Genomic DNA, 24,641 nt, shown 5'->3' with positions numbered 1-24,641 from the left:
ACCAATGGAAAGTTAGCTAAGAGAAAGAATCATGCATCATCGTACATACTGGGTTTTCTTGTTCTCTCCGCAACTTTACCACTAGCACCATACTTAAATGTATTAATGTATAGGTACTTCTTAATTGGTTACTGGACAGTACATACAAACCAAATTGTCACCTTTAGTTTACAACAAATAATCAATAACTATAAGATTGTTAAAAATGAGTAATTGCCATACTTTCCTTTTATTTTTTGGCAAATTGTCTGGACCATTACTGGCCCTGGGTATAAGCCAGTTTGAACAACTTCGTCTATGATCTCTCCTTTATGACCTGTGTCAAAATTATGCAGTTTGTGCCCACATCAGTTTGTCGGAGATGTAGACACACCAACATCGGATAAGCACCTAGGATCATCCTGGCACAACAAGGAACAAGGGTAACTTCAGGACAACTCCTATGAAGTGTGCATTTCAGTTTTCTCATTCCTTGAGTTATAACTTAACCAGAATGTTGTACTCACTTTACATTAGCACGAATGGTCACTTGCTAAGCAGTGTGGGTGAAGCCATTGGTCTTCTAGTCACCTGCTCAATTAGCCTCATTGGCGGTCATGACAAAACATCCCCTGGATCCCTAATGAATTTGGAATGCCTTTGAAAATGGGTGAGTATGGGGGTTGGGTGCAATACTCAAAGGCTCAAAACTCAAAGGCTATTGACACTGCACACGCTAATATATGCTTATAGCTGTACGACAATAAACAATGATTCATCTAACATTCCAGGATTGCTCAAATATGTATAAGAGAGTTGATAAGAGGTAGTGTGTAAACCAAAGTGCTTGCATTTAATTGTACAGAATATCAAGACAACTTTGGTCAATATACAAAGAGAGATATGTACATATACACATATGACCTTGGACAAGATTGCAGAAATATTCACTATCAAATTGTCAAATTACATATAAAAATGTTGACAGATGAAAAGGCTCTTATTTTCTTTCTTTTTTTTTTTTTACATGTGCACATTCAAACCAAACCAAACTCACACAACACACCTTGTTAGATAGAAAGCCATGCAGAAACATTTAAGTCAAACTTAGAAACAATACCCCCTCCCCACTTAAAATATACAATACATACATTGAGGAACAGAAGTAAAAAACAGAAGTCCTGCAGGAACACCTTGTATATGAAGTGCGAAGTTCATGGTGCTTTCCTGAAATAAAATGATCAACATGACTTGTGTACGTTCTCCATGAGTCCCATAGAAAGGTAAATCTCCTCTCTCCGAAGCGGTGGAATGGAAGACTCGGACTTAGATCATTCTGGAGTCCTCTTGTGGAAATATGAGGAAATCTTCCTCATGGATTGAGGAGAGCGCAGGGTCTGTAGTCACCAGAGAATAGAGGGGTTAGAAGCTAGCAAAAGCTAAAAGAGTGTTTCTCTGTTAAAGCACTCAAAACTTTAAAATGATGAGTATGCCTATATGGTTTAATGTGAGAATATGAAGTTGGAAACCACAGTGCTACTCTTCCAGTAAATCATGGCAACATCGACTTTAGGCATCGACGTTTAAGCATTGGTAATACGGTCATTGTTTACTGTGTGCTTGTGAGCAGCTATAGACCCTATTAGCAACTCACAAGCTAGCTAACCTTAACTGATGTTACATTGTTTGAAGGAGGTCCGTCTCAAGATTCCAGCATTGCATTAAGCAGAAATAGGGCATTGCTAATGCCAATGTTATATAAAGGAGGTTTCTAGGTAATGCCTGGCAGAAGAGGTTCTTGGCATATATGCATGGTGTGTGTTTATGTAGTGCGCATGTGTGTTTGCACTTACCGGAGAGGCTGTTGTCCGTTTCTCCTGTCTCCTTCCAAAGCCAGGGCTTCTGGGAGAGCGGGGGGGTGTGCCGTGTCCTCTCTGTCGCCCACGACCGAAAGCGGCCAGCCAACCAGCAGCAGACGACGAACTGTTCTCCTTATCCGCTTCTGGGTGTGAACCTGACCTCTGGTTCCCCTCCAGCCCCACAGTTAAGGGCTTATCTCCCATCTCCTCCCCGTCTTGGGCCTCACTTCTCTGGACCCCTCCGCAGGCAACCTCCCCTAAGCCTTGGATCCGGCCTCTCTTTGCGGCTGGGTTCAGTTCCGACACGCAGCCACATGACCCCTCTCCATCGCGGCAGCAGGCCTCCCCGTCGGCAGTCTCCAGGCGACGCTTGGCACGGCGTTCAGGAGGTGAAGGCGCAGCCTGGCGCGGCTGTGGGCTTTGGGGGCAGGGGCTGAGCACCTTCCTGAGTGGGGGAGTGAGCTGATCGGCAGGGGATCCAGGGGTGCGGGAAAACCAGTGACGGATGGTGGCACTGGAGGAGGGGGTTTTTCGGGGAGGAGTAAAGGCTTTGTGTCCCAGTGGGTCAGGGGTGCTAGACGGGAGAGGGAGATCAGCTCCGCTTGGGGCACAGGCGGCTGGCTGAGGGGAAGACAGGGGACCGAGGCTATCTGTGTGTGGGCTCTTGGTAGGGGTGAGTTCACCCTTATTCACAGAACCTGGCAGGAAGAGTGAGAAAATTAAACAGAGGTTGTGGTACAATGTTTGTACCTCAGTATGCGTTTCAGTTAAAACTTTATTGGTAACTTATTAAACTAAATTAATAACTATAAACCTTTGCATAGCCACAATTCAAAAGGACTAAAAATTAAAGTGTCCCAGTGCAAGAAAATTGTTCAAGTACTCCCCCCTTCCATCTCTCAGGACTCACCAGGAGGAATAGGACTTGTTGATTTCTCTTTGGGACATGCCCAACCCACAAGGTTTGCCTGGCCAATGGTGGAGCGCTCTCCATCTTGCCCGCGGTTCATCCTCCAGATCCGGATGGTGTTGTCATCGGAACAAGAAACGATCTGACAAGAGAACTCTTGAGATTAACCAGGGCACACACACGCACACATACACACTCACCATATCCTTTATTTCAGAAGAATGGCTAACAATAAGTTTTATCCAGACTCATTTGATTAATTGTACTAATTGTGGTGTGTGAGGACTTTCATCAGCATTTCAAACCTTCACTGACAGAAAAAAGACAGAAAGGCAAGCGCACACACACAAAAGAATAAAAACTAACTCTAACCTTAGTGAAGTCTGTGGGACACCATGCGACCGAGGTTACTTCCTGACTGTGGCCCTGCAGCATCATGGGAGCCTGTGTTGGCTCTGATATCTGGAACAAAAAGGAGGTCACAACGAGGTGAGACACTGACAAAAGCCAAACGTGTGAGGCTGCAGAACGCGCAATTCATGTGAACCAGCATGTTTCTTTCAGACCATACAGGAGAGGTAGGAGCTCTGGCAGCCAAACAACACAACGTTCCCATCGGCTCCTCAGGTCAATACATGTAAACGGGTTCTGAGAGAGCAGTTGTTGGGAAGCACAGGACTTCAAACAAAGATGCACAGAGATGGTAGAAATAATGGAGAATAAAGGAGACCATTCCCAACATGGTCCCTCGCCTTCTAAACCATCTCTGTCCACCCCTTACCTCCCCAGCTGGAGCAACACACCTGGCCATGGTCACATGGTCACAGGTAACAAGAGGCCTTACCTTCCAGATGTAAGCATGGTGGTCGCTGGAGCCAGTGGCCAGGAATTGGTTGTCAGGACTGACGCTGGACTTCACATAGAATGAGGAGTTGCGATGGCCACTGAAAACTGACACTGAATGGATAAAGGCAAAAATGTAGCCACAGTGAGATCGAAGAAGAACGTAACATTTTATTTCATCACTGTTGTATTTTATGTCAGTAGTGAGTTCCCCATGAATCCAGTGATGTAGATAAATCGTATTGTTATGATATTGAGGGTTAATGAGTTTAATCATTTTGTGACATTAACCACAATGCCCTACTTTGCCAGTACGTAGATTTTAGTAGTGTTTCGCTTGGAAGCTTGCAAGCTTTTCCACTTGAGGCTACAAACATAATGTAACGCAGTGTTTCCCACTCACTGAATTGCTGCCAAAGTATATTTGGTGACCCATTTTAGCATTTTTTTATGATAATCTCCCCTTGGTCTACCTTCCTGTACCTGCCATCGTGAGAAGGGTCTACTGAGAATAGCACATGATGCTCTGAATGCAGAGAAACACAGGGAGAGACGTTCTCTAGTATTACTTTAGAAGACGCCAACATTGGTGGATATTTTAAAAGCACGGACCAGTTAAAGCAACACCTATTCTCCTTATTGTGTAATTGTTCCCTGACTTTGGTAGCATCGTTGAATTCTATGAAAGAAGGTAGCAACTATGCAGCATTGGTAGCTACAGGACTCAAGACAAAACTTGGCCCTTTGCCCACATGCAGCAAAGTTGTCCTGGCTAAATATAAGAAAGACTATTAGTTCGTTTTCACTTCGGGATATGGCAATTATAAAGACACAGACAAACTTTAGCTGAGGCTAGGCTAACAATTGTTCATGCATTTCCTCAGCAGATACGAGTATTCAAAAATATTTTAAGAGAATACGCCGTGAGGATGGGAGAGAGACGCACAGCACCACAGGACACTTAACCAACATTAACATTTAGCGTGAAATGGCACTAAATAAATGCATATGCCTCATTAAATTACACGCGTCAGTTCATTTGACGTGAAATGACTACTACAGTCAACTACAGACAAAATTAGAACTATTTTCAAGCTTGTTCTCAATTTCCGTCGGTTAGTTCAGCTGCTGGCACAAGTACCAAGAGTGCTGATACAGCAGCAGGTCCCAGTGCGGTAGAGGCAGGTGCAGGTGACCAAACAGCACAGTTCCAGGCATCGTATTCACAGAGAGAGACACAGTACGACGATAGCAGTCCACCATTTACATGCTGTAATACCAATGCACCATTTTCAGATTCCAAGCATTGCAACTCAGGAATGGAACCCTGACTGGCTCAAAATTCCACAGTTCAAGCATTGGCTCTACCTCACCCTGCATGGTACAAATGGCATTTGCAAGGCCACATTTTGTAATAATTTGTTTCAGCACTAAATAGGATTTTGCATCCAAGTTCTGTATAGTTCAAAGCCAACTGTCTGTTTTTCAGGTCAAAACTGACCTGAGCAACAGACTGAAAGACGAGCACCTGGACGCATGTCTGCGAATATCAACACATGGACCAGCACCAGAGGTGTTCCCATGTGCACAGGCACTGGAACCCTTCTTTGAAAACCCTAGAAAAAGATTAAGTGCTCTGACAAACTGTGTACATCTTTGTACACACTAAAGACAATTGTTTTACGTTGTCTTACTCTTCCCATGTGGGTAGATGGAGGGGAGGTTTGAGGGAGGTGGATGTGTGAAACATTAAATTAAATAAATCTAAATATTAGGTTAAAGGTCACACATATTTGTTGTTTGTCCCATGTAGTACACATTTTTTGGTATTTGGGCCTGCAGGTAAAGCCTGCCCTTTCCGCCAGCTACCACCACAAGTGTATTTCAGAACTGTGGGAAAGACTAATGATAATGTCCCACTGGAGAATTCCGAGGCTGTTCGACATTCCGAACTTGAAAACAGGTTGACAGCTCAGATGCCGTGGTACAGTCGTCCCCCGTGGCTTTAGTGGGAACACAATGTACCCTTTCTGGAATTCTCAATGTACTGCACAGTGAATACTGAGTTATACTATGTTATGATTATTCTCTAAGCTGGAGAGTTGTTGTTGTACCATTTTATTATTTTCTCTTTATTTCACCCTTTTTTAACATCCTATATGCTGGAGGAAGTGACCTAATCTGTCTTTTGGAATCATCCTGCAAGCCCGCGAGCCTATCAGAAGTTACACACCAGTTAACAACAATTTGTCCATCTATACTTCACTTAGGCATAATATTTGAGCATTTCTAATAAGATTTTTTTTTCTTTTGTTATAAAGTGTGTATAAAGCCAACCATGAACATACTGGGCCACAGAAATCAAAAGCTATATTGCGCCACCTATTGCAATGCTGAGGTAGCACACATACATTTGCTAGCTCTGCCAGTCCCCTATAGAACGTGTGTTGTCTTTACTGCAAGCTTATCCAACATTTGAAACATGCATGTGAGAGCAAGAAGTCATGTCACAAATTAATTCAATCTTTTCTTACCTGGTGTTGTTTTCAGGCCACTGACGTTGAACATGTAAATATTGTCATCAGTGCAATTGGCAAATAGGTTGGAACATGTGGAGTCTAACACAAGCCCTGAGAAACCTGAAAATTGAAAACATAAGAAGCCATGTAGAATTTATGAGGCCAATTCAAATGTATCTTGACATTACACGTTTATATACACGTTTCCTATACATGTAGAACATCATGCCAAAGGCAGGAGGAAGTATGATCCTTAAGAACTGAAAACCACATCTTCTTAAAAATCCCTGAAATAATCTACCACACATAGAATTCTCTAACTAGTGTGTATGTGCTAGGAAGACCCTTTTCGTCCCTAAAAGAGCAAAGGGTTGTATGAAGCTTCCACAATATCAAACATGTGCACATTCTTACTTATGAGTAGGTACAACTGTTCAAGTGAGTCATCTAAGCACTCACCTAGCTTGCGTGTACTGGAGCCAGGGTACAGGTACACCTGTAGAGGTACAGGCTCATGGTGATAGGCAGTGTAGCTCTTTCTCAGGTCCCACATCTTGATTGTCCTAAATCAGTGGGAAAATACGATCACTAACAAGGAACTGTAATTAAAGTGGCATTATGCAGTAATTGTACTTCAGGATTAGGGTTAGGATAAGCAGTTTTACCTTAAAATAACAGCTTTATAAAAAAAATTAGGGCGCTACAATGACTTTTAATATGGAGAATCGCCACCGTGCCATTGCCATACCAGGGTCCGTAGGCATATTACTGCTAAATGTAGGTTTGCCTGAAGCCGCCCGGTTTCTACTGTCTGCCGAACTAGTAAGTAGCTTATTTGCCGTCTTGCTTTGCCTTGTGTGTTGCACTTGCTTGATGTTTGACTGTGTTAGGACAGTTGTTGACTAACTAGTTTGTCATAATGTCAAAGTCAGCACATTTCAAGAGATTTCGTTAGTTTTAGCCGCTAGCATATCGTTAGCGATTAGCAATTGTTCCGTTATGCTACTTTAAGAAACTACAAACACAGGTCGGAATGAAATTCAGAAGTGGTGGGTGACTAAACTTCAAAGTAGTGAGCTGACATTACTGTCATACAAAACATAATCAACATATAGATTTCCATTTCCGGTTTTGCTGGGGAAAAAAAAAGAAAAAAAGAACCTTGCGTCTCGCATATCCTAATTCCATGCTTTACCCGTTACAATGCACTTAGGATGTTATAGTCTTACCTGTCCACAGCTCCTGATGATATGAGAGTGTGTTCATCACGAAACAGCACCACAGTCACACTCTGTTGGTTATCCTGTGAAGACAGTTAGCAGCAAGACTCAGTAAGACTCAGTGAGAGTACAAACATACACCATCCACCACACAGCCTCTAGGCTGCTCAAAGTCACACACATCATAGAATAGAATAGAATAGAAAAGCCTTTATTGTCATTGTATTCATACAACGAAATTTTGAGTGCTTCTCCTGTTGGTGTGACGAGGGACAACATATAACACAACAACAACATATAACATAACAATACTACAACTATCCAAAAACAGTAGGAACAGCCCCCCCAAAATATATATATACATTAAGAGTAGAACAAAGTGCGGTGGCATAGACTAAAGTACTTCAATAAATACATCAATTAATACAGCTTTGTTTATGCACATAAATTACGTGTATAGCCGCCAGGACTTAATTAAACACTAAGCACTTTATTGACTACAAGTCACATACCATCTCAATCAATCATTCAGGCTGCTCTAAGTCAACCCTCTTGGGTAATTATTTGAAGTGCCACAGTATTGTAACCACACACTTGTACAAGTTATTGGAAACAATTAGTGCCTTGATTTCCCAGCTGAATAATGTGCTGCAGTTATAACTAGTCTAGAACTCAAAGTAGAAGCTGTATTTGTTGCACCACTCACAGCCACTCGCTGGCATTGCACTCTCTTCTTGGATTTGGGTGTCTTGGACAAGTCTGGTTTGTTTCTGTTGTGAGCGCCGCTGATCTGTTTCACTTGTCTGTAGAAACCATCTGAGGGAGGGATAAATATTGAACACTGTTATACTCCACCTCCCCACTTACATGAGAAAGTATGCAGTAAGTAAATTGTTATGATCCACATAGTTCTATCACCAACATCCATGATATCATAAAGTTAATCTTTACTTTCTATTCTTATTGCCTTAGCTTTATACTTTATTCACTGATCTCAAATAGTGGTTTGTTGTCATTAAAGTGATCGGTAACAGTGATCGTCATTTTCTGTCTTGTTCTGCCTTCATACATGTCACTGAAAGAAAGAACAGGGTTTGTGTGATATGGTCTCTGGTGTTAGAGCCCAACCTCTTACCTTTCTTACTGCATCTCGTGTCCCAAAGCATAATGTTGCCATCTCGACCTCCAGTGCAGAACACGGCTGTAGAGAGATGGAGAGAAAGGAAGGGTGGGGTGAGCAATTCAGTACTACATGAGTGCTACAGATATAGCAGAGAGTTGTCACTGCTTTTACATTCTCATTCATGAGTGTCTTCCTTGACAGGTCAAACAAACAAAAACACTTTGCAAGACAATAACCAGGAACTGTAAGTGGGTGTGGTCCTTACCCTTCTCCTGTTTAGAAAAGGCCACAGACTTGAGGCTGCACTGGTGTCCCCTGAAGCTTCCTAGCAGTTCCCCGCTTTTCACGTCCCACAGGCGAGCTGACTGGTCCCCTGACGCAGTAACCTGCAGGACCACATCAGACAGACATGAGAATCAGCAAAGTTTTGTATACCTTTTGTAGATGTATTATTAAGAAAACTTTGTACACTGATTTTCCAAGTGCAAATGTACAAGCATGGTTTGTACAATGGTAGAACAATTATATTTACATGATACATTTTCAGCTCTACGAGAGAAGCTGTAAATTCTAATGGACACTATTACCAGATTTGAGATCAGATCAAGTAGACAGAAGCTTAATTAACTTACTAGACTGGCCTCTCCTGGTACCCAAGCGACATCAAAGATTGCATTGTCATGTGCCATCCACTCTGAAGGAAATGACCAACACAACAATAAATACACATAGTCCTTTAATTAAACAAATGTGCCCCACCCACTTCTTTATACACTCAAACAGCTAACTGGCTGGACTCTGGCCATCAGTGTATCTAAAGCACAAGGAGAACATTCATCAAGGTTATTCAAATGTTACCTTTCAGGATTGGATCTTGTCGATTTTCTGTGTTGTACAGCCGAACAATTCCATCCTCGTTGGCCACTGCCAAAACATTCTGTAGATCTCTGGCTATATAAAGTTAATAGGCACATTAGGGGAACACAACGTTATAAATCAACTCAAGACACGAACCACAACAAATATGTGTGAATGACCAGAATGTGACAGCGGCACAACTGTACCTGATGAAAAGCTGCACCCAAAAGGCGGAACCACGACGCCAGAATTCCCATAGGAAATGTGCTCATCTCGTCGGGCGCACTGATAACCTTCCAGCAGACGTGAAAGTGGATATTGCAGGGATAGACCTACAGCGAATGGACGACAATGACCCGGGGTCAGCAGAGAACCAGGAAGCTATCCAATTTAGTCCCGCCAACTACTAGCCCTGTGGACTTGCCCACTTGGTTACTGAGCTAACTTCCCAGCCAAAATAAAAGGCTACATCATCACATTCTATGTTCAAATATCATTATTTGATCATCGTCATCAAATGTAAAGGTGTACACTCCTTTTATGTTGGATCGTGGGTTCCAAATTCAGTTTTCTGAAAGGCAGATTCATCAGCTAGCTAAAATTCCCCTGGCTGGTTGTGACTAACATTTCAAATATAAATCTGCGTTACATGGACACGGCTACATTAAACATTCGTCTGGAATACATCAAACAGCAATATCCTTTAATCATGATAATTATAACTATACCATTGAATGCATCAACAAGTCTAACTTTTGTATAGCTGTGTCCTGCACTAGTCGGATAGCTTGCTCGATAGTTGGCTAACTACCAGACGAAAGCAATTGGGTAGGAAGCACATAAATATCTAAGTCAGGCGAAAGTAAGTCACTGATCACTTACCATTGCACTTTCTTTTAGTGACTCCTCTGTCAACCAAGGCGCGAAACAACATTCTTTAAAATTCACGTGATTATGCTCACAAATTGGGACGTTTTAAGAGATGTCTGGTTATTGCCGCGGTGCACGTTACCCCGTTTGCTAATGCACGAAACCCCTTCCCGCGAACTTTGGGATCATAGACAAAAGACAAACTACCCGCTAAAATGACGTCATTTCTGTTCAACTGTTTCTGATTCGCCCAAGGTGTCCGTTTCCGTCTTTTTCGGGACGTCATTTCCGGTATTCTTCTCTCAGTGAAACATGTTATTCATTCTTTTGAATGAGGTTTTATGAATAATATTTACAACTTTGTCTTAAATTGCAGTAAAAATGTCGTTGTCAACTGCGCGTTCGTTCCTATCGGAAGCTGGATATGGTGAACAAGAGCTAGACGCCAATTCGGCTCTCATGGAGTTAGACAAAGGTGCGCTCCTCTGAAAACATAACACTGGCTAACTAACTTAGCATCACTGTTTCAAGTTCATCGTCAATGTTAGCAAGCTAAAGCATGTATTCCTTACTTTTAGGTTAAGTGATTGCTGTTAACGTTCAGTAGTTCTAAAAAAGGTTGCACCAGAGTTACTCTTTGTTGTGCTCCTGGTGTTGTGGCAGTTCCGCTACGGGACTTTTAATGGCCACCGTAGCTAAGCTATCAATATAGCAACTTGACAATGTTATAGTATTGGGCAACTTCAGTGAGATGCCATGACCTCAACGTTATATTACTTGCAATTGACAGGACTGCGGTCTGGCAAGCTTGGAGAGCAATGTGAAGCGGTGGTACTCTTCCCAAAGCTCTTCCAGAAATACCCTTTCCCAATTTTGATAAACTCTGCTTTCCTGAAGTTGGCTGACATCTTCAGACTTGGGTGTGTATCTAGTGTCGTTTTAAAGAGATTTTGGTCTGCTGTAAGACAACCGTGGCCGAAAATATATATATAAAACTTGTATATGTTGTTTGGACAAAATACATTCGTGATATTGATCTTCTAATTAATGCTAATCTTTCATCCTAAGTGTATGGTCTGTTCACCACAGGGGAAGGGCACCATGGTGATTGAGATGTGTTTTTTGCATGTTTTGTTTACCCTGACATCAGGAACAACTTTCTGCGGCTGTGTGTGCTGAAAGTGACCCAGCAGAGTGAGAAGCATCTGGAGAAGATTCTTAATGTTGATGAGTTTGTCAAAAGGGTTTTCTCAGTCATTCACAGTAATGACCCAGTGGCAAGAGCCATCACCCTCAGGTAATCATCAACCTCCTCTGTGTGGGTAACAGTGGTTATCCTGGATAAGCAACATGCTAACTGCGCATTATTCTAAGAACTCTCCTTACTTGCAGTGGAGAACTTGTTCATTTAAAGCAGTCCTTTTCTTTATCATGGCCATACACACATGTACACCTCTGTCCACAGATGTAAGTTATTATTGACAGAAAAAACTTTTCCTGGCTGATGATGTAATATCTGTTTGGTTGGTTTTTTCATGCTCATTTGTTTGTTTGTTATTGGGAAGAATGTGGGGCAGCCTGGCTACCATTATCCCTGAGCGGAAGAACGCCCACCACAGTGTCCGCCAGAGTCTGGATTCTCATGACAACGTGGAGGTGGAGGCAGCCATTTTCGCTGCAGCGAGCTTTGCCGCCCAGTCAAAGTGAGTCTGGCTACCTGCTTTCTTATATGAGACAGTTGCTCGACAAACCCAACAGATACAGGTGTATCAGTATTATCTAGTGTGTCATTGGTATTCTGGAGCATGGTACTGTAACTGTTTTATTGTTTTTTTCTATTTTCAGAGACTTTGCAGTGGGCATTTGTAACAAACTCAGTGAAATGATTCAAGGTAATAATTGGTGTATGTTTGTGTGCGTTTTCATTCATTTAGGTAATTTGTGCGAGTGTGTTCATGATTGTGTAGGTGTGTGTCTGTATGCGTGTACCTGAAACATTAGAATGTCCTGTATGCTTACTTCTTTAGAACACATTTTTTTTTATAGTAATTTGTTGGTTCTGACATTTGTCCGTGTGTGTGTGGGACAGTGTAGCTCTTGTGCTAACGTTCGTACCATGTTAACATGTAATAACCCGGGTGTGTGCGTTGGTCAGGGCTTGACACCCCCGTGGAGATGAAGCTCAAGCTGATTCCGGTGCTGCAGCACATGCACCACGACGCCTCTGTGGCCTCCACCAGCCGGGAGCTTCTGCAGCAGCTCCTCTCCTCCTACCCCTCCACCCACATGGTGGTCGTCACGCTCCACACCTTCACTCAGCTCGCTGCCGCATCGCTCATCGACATTCCTAAACAGGTGTGTGTGTGTGTGTGTGTGCGCGCGTGCGCAAGTGTGTATGTGTGTGTCGAGTGTGTGTGTGAGTGTGAGAAACAGAAACAGAGACCGACAAACAGAACAGCCATTACACTTCTCTTACCCTTCTGGTCACATGCTTGTTGGCTTACTCGCACAGCTCACAGTAACAACTAATGAATGAATACGTATGTTATTAAGCCTTGTCATCTTCTGTCATGATCACGGCTGTGACTATACTTAGACCCTTTATGTGTTGATTGTTTTGTGATTGCATACATCATGGTCTATGCAATGTGACGACACACACACCTCCTCCTCAGATCCAGCTGCTGCTGCAGTACCTGAGGGAGGACCCCAGGAAGGCCATCAAGAGACTCTGCATTCAGGACCTCAAGCTGATCGCAAAGAAAGCACCACATCTGTGGACCAGGGACAACACACAGGTATGCAGAAAAGACAGACTCCCACAAACACATACATACCATTGTGTTCTTTCTTGTTCACGAGCTGACAGGGATTTCCAAAGATGCATAATTACACAAGATTACAGTAGCTGCTGACCAGAAGGTCCAGTGCTTCTTAGAGCAAAGTAGATGTACTTTCCAATCCAAAAGTACTGTGCTTAATTTCAGGTTTGCACTCCCCACTATGTCTCAAATTTGATGTGTACATACTGTGTATAAACATGGTTTTATCATTTCTTGGTAGTGTTTGGCCTACATAAACTCGTGGGTGTTGGTGATTACGTACATGATCTGTGAATAGATATGTGCCAACAGGTTTTTGTATTTTCTTTGTGTGTGTGTAGACGCTCTGTGAGTGCGCTCTTAGCAGTCCTTACAACAGTCTGAAACTGGGCATGTTGTCCGTACTCTCTGCCCTCTCTGAAACTATTGCCATCAAACAGTACTTGAGCTCTGGAGCAGGTGAGAAACTATCCACACTGCATAATTCTTCATTCATCATTTACAATTCATTGTAATGTTTACAACTGTTAGGTACTGTCTACCAATCAGAACAGAATATAAGCAGAATTTGCACATTGCAACTTAGATCTACTCTAAATAATTTCATTATTTCAAGGAAAGGATAGACAGTTTCTGATTATTCAAAGTTGTTAGAATGCCACGTAACATTAGATGGAACATTCTAGAAACATTTCTCTCCTGTGCCTCTGTAGGAGGCTGTCCCTCTCCTTCCCCTCGGCAGACAGACCTGGTGCGTCTCGCTCAGGAGTGCTGTTACCATAGCAACCTGCCCGTGGCTGCCCACGGGGTCACTGTGCTGGCCAACATTGTCATTTCCTGTCCTGAGAAGAGCCGCCACTCGCCTGAAGGTATGCCAAGCTCCTCACGCATCTCTGCATATTAAAATACCATCATTTATCAGCTCTCATTTTCTGCACAGGTTTTCTTTGGCCATAACACACTGATATGTAATACAATTCCTTATCTCATTAGTCAGAGCTGAGTCTGGGAGGTTTATGTTTTCATGGTTCACAAAGGTAGTTGTGTCCACAAAGGCTTTTGTAGCCACAGGTTGTTCTACTAATAAAGCAAAACCAGACAGCGCAGGGGGTCACATAATGGGAGTAATTACAGTCCTCTGATCAAGTAACTGTATCAGGTCTTGAATTTCCACACCAGAACATTCAAGCCCTTATACACCTTCATTCAAGTGTCCAGTGCAGAGTAGGACTTTTAATTGCTGAAAAAAAAAAAACACCACCTCAGACAGTCCATTCACATGCCAACATGTCAACAAAACTCCACACTATAATGAGGAGCACATCCTGACACACTCCCCTGCCTGCAAGTTTAAACGTGTGTGTTTCACAGAGGGGAAATAATGAGGAGTGCATCCTAGGTGTGCTGCTGCTGCTGCTGCTGCTGGGTTGGAATAGAAAACTGCAGTCATGATATTCCCCACCTTTAGATGAGATTCCTCCCTGTCCTGCATTTTTCTTTTTCTTTTCCTTCTTTCTCTTCTTTCTCTCTGGGACCTCAGCATAAATGGAATGGAAAGGGTATCCTCAGTTGTATTTTTTTTTTTTTTTTTTTCCAAGTCAGGTTTTCTGTAAGTGTACCGTAATTTCCGGACTATAAGCCGCTACTTTTTTCCCCATGCTTTGAACCTCGCGGCTTAAACAATGACGCGGCTAGTTTATGGATTATGATACCTGTTACGGTGGCTTTGTGGAGCTAGGATGCTAGCATGGATGCAGCCGCATGGATGCTTAGCTCCACGCGATTTCTCAGTATCTCTCAATAACTTAACTAATGTCAAAATAACCACAGTCTACCGGCATAGACAGAACACAACTCAAAACACTTTAGAAAATAAAAGTTTACTACAATACAAATCCAGTCTTCAAGTTCTTTAGCTCACTGGTTTCAAACTAGCGTCTTTCTTCTATCTCTCTGTCTTCAATCTAACGTTCTAGCTTCTGATTGACTCTTGCAACTGTGCTCTCTTAAAGCAACAGTGCACTTATCGTAACTGGCTAAACTAATAATATGCATCACTATTGTATTACTTTTGATATTAATTTTAGCCTGTGTAAAGTTCATTTGTTTCAATGTACCGGTAGGCACCTGCGGCTTATAGACATGTGCGGCTTATTTATGTTAAAAATAATTATTTTTGAAAAATTCAGTGGGTGAGGCTTATATTCAGGTGCGCTCAATAGTCCGGAAATTACGGTAACCAATTGGGGTTTCTTTAACCTCCTGTTTTTCCATTCCATTTATGAGTAAAACAAACCACTCCTACTACTGCCCTGAGCAGCATTACTCTTCCTATGCAAATCTGATTCTAGAATGTTCTCTCCTCTCTGTAGATGTGATTCAGCTGGAGCAGGACACTGTCATGGGAGTGGAGTCTCTGATGGTGCTCTGTAGTCAAGATGACAGCGCTACGGCACAGACCACTCTCAAGGTGTGTGGGTCCTTACATCTGTTCTACTCCACAAATATCCATCAAAGATCTTTTGTCTTGAGATGAGCTGAGTAGAAATGTTATCTTGTGTAAGTGGGATGCTTGAGACTAAAGGCAGATTTATGGTCGTCCGTTTACGGAGATACGGAGAGCCCTCTCCGTCGTGGCAAACCCTCTCCGAGCACCTCTCCGTGGCCTGACGTGCACCTCCCAAATTTTGTAACTATCCGTCTTCGTCTATCCGTCAATACATCACTGTTTACCTTGTGGGTAGTAGTATGCCAACATTAGATAGCTGGATCAGACACCTCGCAAATCCCCCCAGACGTATTTTTCAGTTACAATAACGGGGGTTTTACATTGCATAGTGTCTATTTCTCGGTAACTTTAAAAAAAATCTAAGCAAAAAAAACTCAAACAAACAACTTTTATGTACAAGTACGACCATCTACGGAGTTTCGTCAGTCGCCATCTTTTTTTTTTTTTATTGCTTTTCAACACCCACAACCATAAATGAAAACGAGTCCGTCGAGGCTACTGCATGACCATTGAGAAACGGAGTCGTAGAAGTATATTTCGGCCTTAATGTGTAGATTTGCAAGATGTTGAGGTTTACCCGTTTCTCCTTGGACAAAATCATTTCAATTGATGAATCATCCCATATTGGTAGTTCACAGTTTCTTGACTCTGCCACCTTCTACCGCTACATCCCGGAGACTACAACGACACAGACTTTTTAAAGACTCATCTTTTTGTTCTGGCAACTGTTCTTTCCTCTACACTTGATGTTAATGTTTCTCCCTCCCCTTTGTTGCTCTTCCTCTTCACCCCTGCAGATGGCGCTGTTGGCCCTAGTGCGCATGCTGAAGGTGCGCCCTCACCTGGCACAGGTGTGTGTGGAGCTGCTGCTGTGCCAGCTTCGCTCCGCCTGCGACCCTGCCCGCGTGCACCTGTGCCATGCTCTCGCCGCCGTCGCCAGCCAGCTGCCCGTGCTTGGCGAGGGCATGCTGGGAGATGTAGTTGACCTATACAGGGTCGCTGGCCACTCCAGCTCTGAGAACCAGCAGGAGCTACTGGTGAGACTACAGTAGTATATCACATCTGCAGTAGTAATAGCTGAAGTGTAGCAGTTACTCCACATCTCAGAGTCCACAGTGATTCGTTGTGTGATGATATTAATGTCTTTCTTCACAAAGCACACTAAATATAAGCATTTAATCAGTACCATACAATTGTTACAGAATTAATTCATGATTGTCAGTTTTAATTCCCATACCAATTCTACTGATCTTCAAATAAGAAAATGGGTGGTTTAAATCACATCAGCCACTTTCAGTCTTTTTGTCTTCTTTGGGTGTTATCATCTTTGGTGCTGTTTTTACTGCAGACCAACGTGGCCAGCCATTGTCCTGTTTCTCTTCATCTCTTCTTTGTACTTACGTAGGTCTCCTTGGCAACTGTGGTGTTTGTGGCCAGCCAGTCGCGTCTGTCGGCCGAAGTGAAGTCAGTGATCAGGGAACAGCTTGAGAACGCTGCCAACGGATGGACCGTTTACCGCATCGCCAGACAAGCATCACGCATGGTAACACACACACACACACACATCCATTTGGGCCTCACACTCACACACGTATCTACACTCTCTGAGATGCACCCACAGACATACAACGTCCATGGACCTCAAAGTCATACACTTTATATATCCACACAGACAGACACACACACACACACATCAAACATTCAGCCAAAGGCTTGTGACTGACCTGTGTCAGCTGGATCTCTGCATAGTGAAGACATACTCAGCACGTACCACCATCTCTAACCTGCTTCCTCTATGTCTCCAGGGCTGTCACTCGTTCTCGAGTGAGCTCTATCAGAGCGTGCGGACACGCGTGGCGTCGGAGCACCTGTACTTCTGGCTCAGCAGCCTGCAGGAGTTCTCCCAGGCCGAGCAGTGCCTGAGTGACCTGCAGGACAGAGACTACAGTGCCACCACCACTGCCATCGCTGAGGCTCTCAGGTCCTACCAGAAGGGCATCGCTTCCCTCACGGTATGTATGTGTGTATGTCTATATGTATGTGTGTGTGTGTGTGTGTGTGTGTGTGTGTGTGTACCAAAGAGAGCCTTGCACATAGTGCATTTGTAAATGGCCTTAAAAGACATCAATCGATCTTAAAAGACATAAGGTATATTTGTAAATGTACAGTAGCTTATAGCATGTACATAATATGCATACAGCTTGCAAAAACAACAGCTAAACACACGATATATGTTGGAGATAACAGTTCACTAGCAGAGCTTCACCTACGGCCAAGCCCCACGACTGGGGAAAAATACATTCTGTAGTCAGCAGTGTTGACTAGAATATGTGTTCAACAAACGTATTAACCGCAGTTTCTGTTATATTTAACCAGAGATTTTAATTCTTTGTATTTTCTAAAACACACAACACACTAACGGCTGCCTGCAGAGGGAGAAAACCACTGCACTATGCTCTTGGACTTAAGCTCAAGGTCTGCAGAGTTATAGGCTTATAACACGGTCACTTTGAATGTGAAATCAAATACAGACTGTTAGCCTATTTCTAAGAATCAATCAATTGAATGTTTACTTAAATATAATCTATTGTCATTTTAAGTTTGTTAATACAATGTATTTCTACAATAAAATTTGAATATGTTGTGTCTTTACCTTTGCCATGTGCGCTTGGTGCATGATGATTATGGCTGTGGCCTGTGTGTGCGGTAGCATAGGCCATTTGTTTATTATGGTTGCAGAAAATAAAGAAAACACACGCACTTACAGATGGACATAATAAAGTCATACAAATTTTGATGTCATAGTATTCATTGAATTAGTGGATAATTAATTACATTTCTCACCAAACAAATAGTCTAGCCTAAACTACGACTTAATTAGGACAGCTGCGGTCTACAAATAGCCTGCATCAGTGTACAAACACTACAAGCCTTTAGACTATCAGGGACAGAATTGTGTGTGTTAACACTTTTTGTTAAAGAACAGCCACAGATTCTTGTCATTTGCACTCATTAACAGGAAAGGCAAACTCCGTTCCAGTTACATTTTTACCTTGAAAGATAGTGGTGCGCATAAAACAACACGTTAACACAAGCTTGGATACCTCACATTTGATCATCTGCTGCCTCAGCGGTGAGCGAGAGAGAAAAAAAAATATTTGTCAATGAGGGTCTATTTGTTTGTTGGTAGGATATGGGTGTACTGACCAAAGAATGTGTATAAAGATACACAATATACAGTCAATGTTACTGTCTGTCTGGCCTTTCTGTCTGGCTCAATCCTAAAAAAATGTGTCCTGCTGTAAGCATTGTATATAGTTAGCGTATGTGTGAACACTGAATGTGTTGGATGTGTGTGTGTCAATGTCCAGGCCGCCAGCACACCTCTGAGCCCTCTGACGTTCCAGTGTGAGTTCGTGAAGCTGCGCATCGACACGCTGCAGGCTCTGGCCCAGCTCATCTGTACCTGCAACAGCCTGAAGACCAGCCCTCCTCCTGCCATAGCCACTTCCATTGCCCTCACATCAGGGAGCGAGCTGCAGCGCTGCGGGCGCATTTCTCTGCAGGTACACACACACACACACACACACACACACACACACACACACACACCACTGATGACCAGTCTGCCTCCTGGTCTCGCCATCACTGTATCTGTAATATGAGGGAATGGGCACCAACTGTGCAAACAGAGAAACGCGCGCACACACACACACACACACACACACACACACACACATACACACCACTGATGACCAGTCTGCCTCCTGGTCTTGCCATCACTGTATCTGTAATATGAGGGAATGGGCACCAACTGTGCAAACAGAGAAACGCGCACACACACACACACACACACACACACACACACACACACACACTCCTGAGGCACCCATGCACACACTTTTGCGGTCTGACACTCTAGGCATGCACATGTGAGGGCAGACATACTCGACATAAGCTGGTGCTGACAACACACTCTTGTGTTTGTGTTCATATACATACTTCAATATGTTATCAGACTCTGTCTCAATACTAAATACTGTGTTTTTCCTCTAAATATTTGATCTTTCTATCTTCTCCTGCACATCTTTTACGGGTCTTTACAAACATTGTCTTTTTTGTTTGTTGTTTTTGTTTGCTTTCTCTCCCCTCCATCTACTCCACCTCCATTTTGAACCTCATTACTCCCCCCCTCCCTTTTGTCTTGCACAGATGAAAGTGTCCCTCGATGAGTTCAGGAGTCTGGCTGCTCGCTATGCTGACCTGTACCAATCGTCCTTTGATGCTGACTCCGCTACTCTGCGCAACGTGGAGCTGTATCCTTGGTCACAACTTCATGTTAGCATCTGTTCAGCCTCCCCCCCCCCCTCCCCAGCTTTATATCCACTCAAACAATTACTGATTGAGCAGATGCTTTCAGCCTAAGGTTAATGCCTCTATTAATCGGATCAGGAATCAAAAGAGTGACATTGACAATTGCTGATGCAGTGCAATACCAGTTGAGTTGTGCAAATAGGAAGTGTATGTCTGGGCATGCTCAGTGTGTGTTTGAGCCTTAATTGATGGTTAGTCAACAGCAGAGCTGCCTGCTGGTGTCCCATGTGATTGAGGCCCTCATCCTTGACCCGCATACAGCCAGGTAGGTTTGCACTCTGTCTGAAAGATTTGTTATTCTTTGGATTGTGCCTAAATCTCACAGGGTAGAGAATCACACTTAGTGATGCTCAGGCAACATCTCAATTTCACATCAGAGGCAAATACTAGCAGCACAGAGTTCTGGGAAACGTTAGTCATTGGCGTCCCAACAACTTGGTTTACATTAAACATGTGCTCGGCTTAAACATGCAGTCTGCGATTCTAATCCAATACACTTTTTTGTTAAATTCAGAGAGTTGCTCCTCACAGTCCTCCACCTGTCCATTCAGTGTGTGCACTCAAAATAACTCTGGTGTTCACATACAGTCCTGGCTCTGTAAATGAGAGACAAACATAAATGCTTGGACTAAGCCATAAACAATTTCAGCCAATCAACACGTTGCCTCAGGAGCACAGAAGAGAGGGTTGCATTTTGATTGGCTGTTGAGCTCAAATATCAACAACCTTTCCCCAGAACCCCAGAGTGTATTCTCTATGAAGTATTGAGGTTACTGCTACAGTGTCTATGTTCAGTGTACTGGACATACTGTTCCTCGGAGGGTCGAGTGATGTGGGGACGGTGTTAATGTGCAGTGATTCTTTTTTTTCTTCATGCTCTTTTTTCAATCACCATCGTTCATCCCCTTTCTTTGTCCATTCCTCCTCTCTCCAGTTTCCAAGAGTACGGGGGCGCAGGGGCGGTGCAGACGGAGAGCCAGTACGAGAGGCAGATGATGGCCGTGTTCAGCCGTGTGCTCGAGGAGGTGGAGAACCTCAGCAGAAAACACCCACCCGTCTCGTACTTGGTGAGACACACACACACACACACACACACACACACACACACACACAGAATAGGGGAAAAAAATGGGACAATGGCAAGGGACCTACCTATGCAGCTTTTTTCATCCCCAAAGGAAATTCAAAGTTCTGTATTTGTCTTTACATGGAACATTTGGTACATTGTGCACGTAAAAATGAATAACTGGGGGTTGAGGGATAGAGGCCTATATCTCACCAGGTCAGTGAAGGTAATCAATAGGCAACTAATATACACAATTTCTCTCTGATTTCTCCATCTCTCCTTTCCCTTTGTTCTTTCAGCACACTGCCTGTCTGTGCGATGCTGTGATAGCTCTGCTGAAGGTGCCGCTGTCTTTCCAGAGGTATTTCTTCCAGAAGCTTCAGTCCACCAGCATTAAAGTGAGTCCTTTATAAAGGTGTTATGTGCAAGTGCTCAGGTGTGTGTTTATAATTTAATCTGCAATAATTGTAAAGATCTCCTGGTAGTTTAACCCTTTTTAGTGTCTCACCTTTACTGTCAGTGTCTGATACCATCCATTTTATTCTGTGGATGGTGGTGCATATATAATCATATAATAATGCATAATGTAAATGGTTGACAATGGATGCACTCTTGGTTCCAGCTTGCCCTCTCACCATCACCACGGACACCAAGTGAGCCAATACCAGTGCAAAACAACCAGCTAATGGCTTTGAAGGTGGAGGGTGTGGTGCAGCATGGCTCCAACCCTGGATTGTTCCGGAAGATCCAGTCAGTTTGCCTAAATGTCAGCTCCACACTGCAGAGCAAGACAGGACCCGACTTAAAGGTAACTGACAATGAACACACGGCCATGGGAGAGGAAGCGCAGAGGAAGGAATAACACGCTAACTTTTCCATGATATGTAATCAATTAGCATATTGGTGTATCCCAAAGCAACAAGCACAGCACAGGGAATATTTGATCAGGATTTTCCTGAAATGTAACTTTTTTTGATCTGATATATATTTACATTTATTTAGCAGTTGTTTTTATTGACAGAGACTTAAAAGTGAGGATCTAAAAAAATCTAAACATCCAGTATTGTCTAACGTCTCCACTAATGAAATTGATACACACACGCACACACACACACACACACATATACTATATAAATATATATGCAGGCACTGAAATAAAAATTGAGGGCGGAAAGCAAATGCTGGCTGTAAAAAGTGTCACAAAAATGCACAAGGAGCTATTAATATGTAATTCTTATTGTATATATCAAGATAATCCAAAAGTGCACACAGAAATACTGATAATCAGTCACTTCAACTAATATCATCGTAATATAACAGCATCTCACAAAAAAAGTGGTAAGCCTACGCTATGAGCTACGGAATTAAACTTGTCTCTGTCGTCAGGTACCTCTGGAGGCAAAGACCAATGAGATTGAGCAGAGGGTGGAGCCTCACAATGACTACTTCAGCACACAGTTCCTGCTCAACTTCTCGGTGCTGGGCAGCCACACAGTCACGGTGGAGGCGTCCGTGGTTGACGACAGTGGGGTGGAGTGGAAGACAGGGCCGCGCTCGGTCGTGTCCGTGAAGTCGATGGAGGACCCGTTTTCCCAGCAGCTTAGGCACCAGCTTCAGCAGCAGCAGCAGCAGCAGCAGCAACAACCACAGCAGCAGCAGCCGCAACAGCAGCAGCAGCAGCCACAATCCCAACAGCCTCAGCAGCAGCCACAACCATCCCAGCAGGCTGCAGCCCAGACTGCCGCTCAGAGGAGTGCCTATGGGCGCTTCTAGTAATTGCCACCAGGGGGACCCCGGAGGGGCTCTGAATAGTCTCACATGAAAATGAAAAGGACATCAGAACGCATCTTACCTGATTTACTCAAACTGTAGTATCTGATCAAACTTCATATGGACCATTTCTTGTTGGACCCAAAGTTCAAACCACACAAAGCACTCCAGTCTATGTAACTTCATCAAATTGGAGTAACGGGGACTTTTTTTTTTTTTTACTTGTTTGTGATCTGATGGAACATGTAGAGGCATATGTTGATACCACTGTAATTAAAAAAGGATCTCTCAATTTGTTTCCTAGTATCAAGGTGTTTAGTACAATTTTGCTTTGAAGCAAGTAAACACAGTGCAAAACTTTCTGGATGCCAGACCACTTTGAGTAAAGGTATGTCCCTGTTAAGAATATCATTCATAGTAAATACATTATTGTAAATGTGTCAGAGTATATCTATGCTTAGGCTAACATAACAATAACATAACAAAGGTACCATTGTTCATGTAACCTGTTTGGAGAACATTTTGTGTGAGGATGGCAATCTTCTCTTGCCAATGACCTTTATGGTAGTGAAACATGCCCCCTTTAATCTGCCAATGAATGAACGGTCTTTATTTTATATCTTTAAACAACAGCCATTGTGAAGATGTCATGGCGTTAGCAAACTGGGTTGGCACAACCATATACATAGTATACTATGTCTATGGGCACAACGAATGTAAGTCCAATGACAACCGAGATAACGACCAGTCAAACGAACAAAGGGTCATTTCAGCACCCCGTCGGATATTGCCAATGATGACATGTCTTTAAATCTCAAGGGAAAGCTGTGAGTTGGACACAGTCCAGGTAGCTACTGATTACTTTTAAAAATAGCCACGGTAATCTATGAAAGGATTTTTCTTATCCATGTACTTCATATTACGACACAAGAATTTAAAATCCCTAATAGTGGGCTAAAAGGTGACATATAATACATTTGAAATGGTTTAATTCCATGTGTCATACAAATCTTATTACAAACACGAGGTGCCAGTGTTGTGCAAAACTGTCCAGCCCGCCAGAATTTGCAAGCAAGATGAAATCAGATTTCAACGTATTTCTAACTTCTCATGTTTGATTCGTAAACAAGACACGGGTGTGTTTATTTTTTTTCCCTTTAATGTACTGACTGCGGACCTATAGAATATCAATTTACAACATAGCCCAACTAATTTTCTCGAACACCTTACAGCCCATGGTCTACAAGATGAATTGATGAAATTGAATCGAGCCAAAGCAAAAAGCACTTCTTCCTGTATTGGTAAGACTAAGCATTTCTAATTAGATATTATTTTGGCGATGTCTTGTAAAGTATATTGCTTAAATCACATTACTGACTGGATTTAGGCGTCCAGTTACCTATACCTCAAGCTAAGGTAGGCCTAAGGCATGAACGCAGATAGGTCCCCTCATGAACTAAAACCAATGTAGCCTAAATACTCTTCGTTAGCAAGAAACTTTTTTTAATTAGCCTGTGTTAAAAAATGTTGACCTGTTTAAATGCGGAATCGGGTAAGCTAACCTATCACAGTTTGTCCATTAAGGGTGAGGAATGGAGAACGGGGTCGACGCTCTATGGATGTTTCGTTAAGCTAAGGAGCGGCGCCTGCGCATATGTGTGCTCGCCCGCTGTTAGTGGTGTCGTCATAAAGAGATTCTCCTCTGGTGGCTGCAGAGTCGAACTGATCATCCAATCGCTAATAACCGCAAAACTAGAGGGCTGACCAGAAAGCCAACATGCACGAAATTACACCTTAAAACGGGCCTCGATTTTGCAGCAAAATAAAGGAATGGTCTTACCTCTTTTGCGTTAACCCGTTTGGATTTAAGACGAAGGCAAATCAAGAACTTATCAACTTTAAAGCCGAATGCTTTGGAA

At 43.0% G+C, this 24,641-nt stretch overlaps 2 protein-coding genes across 2 annotated transcripts; one reads left to right on the top strand and one right to left on the bottom strand.

The window, feature by feature from the left end:
- Nucleotides 1-982: 982 nt before the first annotated feature.
- Nucleotides 983-10,374, bottom strand: dtl (denticleless E3 ubiquitin protein ligase homolog (Drosophila)). The gene is made up of 15 exons (XM_012820986.3): nucleotides 10,194-10,374; nucleotides 9,518-9,643; nucleotides 9,312-9,404; nucleotides 9,086-9,147; nucleotides 8,719-8,839; nucleotides 8,466-8,531; nucleotides 8,037-8,146; nucleotides 7,340-7,413; nucleotides 6,570-6,673; nucleotides 6,126-6,230; nucleotides 3,593-3,705; nucleotides 3,121-3,210; nucleotides 2,749-2,890; nucleotides 1,833-2,536; nucleotides 983-1,376 (listed from the first exon to the last, which is right to left on the bottom strand). Exons 1-15 carry the CDS (start codon nucleotides 10,243-10,245, stop codon nucleotides 1,311-1,313), a joined length of 2,028 nt encoding a protein of 675 aa, XP_012676440.2. The 5' UTR covers nucleotides 10,246-10,374; the 3' UTR covers nucleotides 983-1,310.
- Nucleotides 10,375-10,381: 7 nt separating this feature from the next.
- ints7 (integrator complex subunit 7) lies at nucleotides 10,382-24,584 on the top strand. The gene is made up of 21 exons (XM_031581163.2): nucleotides 10,382-10,472; nucleotides 10,558-10,656; nucleotides 10,972-11,101; nucleotides 11,332-11,478; nucleotides 11,747-11,884; nucleotides 12,027-12,073; nucleotides 12,337-12,536; nucleotides 12,857-12,979; nucleotides 13,345-13,462; nucleotides 13,717-13,872; nucleotides 15,376-15,473; nucleotides 16,310-16,549; nucleotides 16,918-17,055; nucleotides 17,318-17,524; nucleotides 18,884-19,078; nucleotides 19,725-19,828; nucleotides 20,083-20,151; nucleotides 20,821-20,953; nucleotides 21,252-21,350; nucleotides 21,575-21,760; nucleotides 22,339-24,584. Exons 2-21 carry the CDS (start codon nucleotides 10,563-10,565, stop codon nucleotides 22,723-22,725), a joined length of 3,009 nt encoding a protein of 1,002 aa, XP_031437023.1. The 5' UTR covers nucleotides 10,382-10,472; nucleotides 10,558-10,562; the 3' UTR covers nucleotides 22,726-24,584.
- Nucleotides 24,585-24,641: the final 57 nt, after the last annotated feature.

Source organism: Clupea harengus, chromosome 15, assembly GCF_900700415.2.
Source record: "Clupea harengus chromosome 15, Ch_v2.0.2, whole genome shotgun sequence".
Taxonomy (NCBI): Eukaryota; Metazoa; Chordata; class Actinopteri; order Clupeiformes; family Clupeidae; genus Clupea; species Clupea harengus.
Note: the sequence above shows the minus strand (reverse complement) of the source record. Positions and strands in the feature narration are given on the sequence as shown.

What these genes read in the sequence shown, in the direction of transcription:
- ints7 (XM_031581163.2), top strand. Translation starts at nt 10,563, where the DNA reads ATGTCGTTGTCAACTGCGCGTTCGTTCCTATCGGAAGCTGGATATGGT. An exon ending in GGACCAGGGACAACACACAG is followed by an intron (nt 12,980 to 13,344) that starts GTATGCAGAAAA and finishes GTGTGTGTGTAG; the next exon opens with ACGCTCTGTGAGTGCGCTCT. An exon ending in GCGGGCGCATTTCTCTGCAG is followed by an intron (nt 19,079 to 19,724) that starts GTACACACACAC and finishes TGTCTTGCACAG; the next exon opens with ATGAAAGTGTCCCTCGATGA.
- dtl (XM_012820986.3), bottom strand. Translation starts at nt 10,245, where the DNA reads ATGTTGTTTCGCGCCTTGGTTGACAGAGGAGTCACTAAAAGAAAGTGC. An exon ending in CACTAAAAGAAAGTGCAATG is followed by an intron (nt 9,644 to 10,193) that starts GTAAGTGATCAG and finishes CATTCGCTGTAG; the next exon opens with GTCTATCCCTGCAATATCCA. An exon ending in AACAAGTCCTATTCCTCCTG is followed by an intron (nt 2,537 to 2,748) that starts GTGAGTCCTGAG and finishes TCTTCCTGCCAG; the next exon opens with GTTCTGTGAATAAGGGTGAA.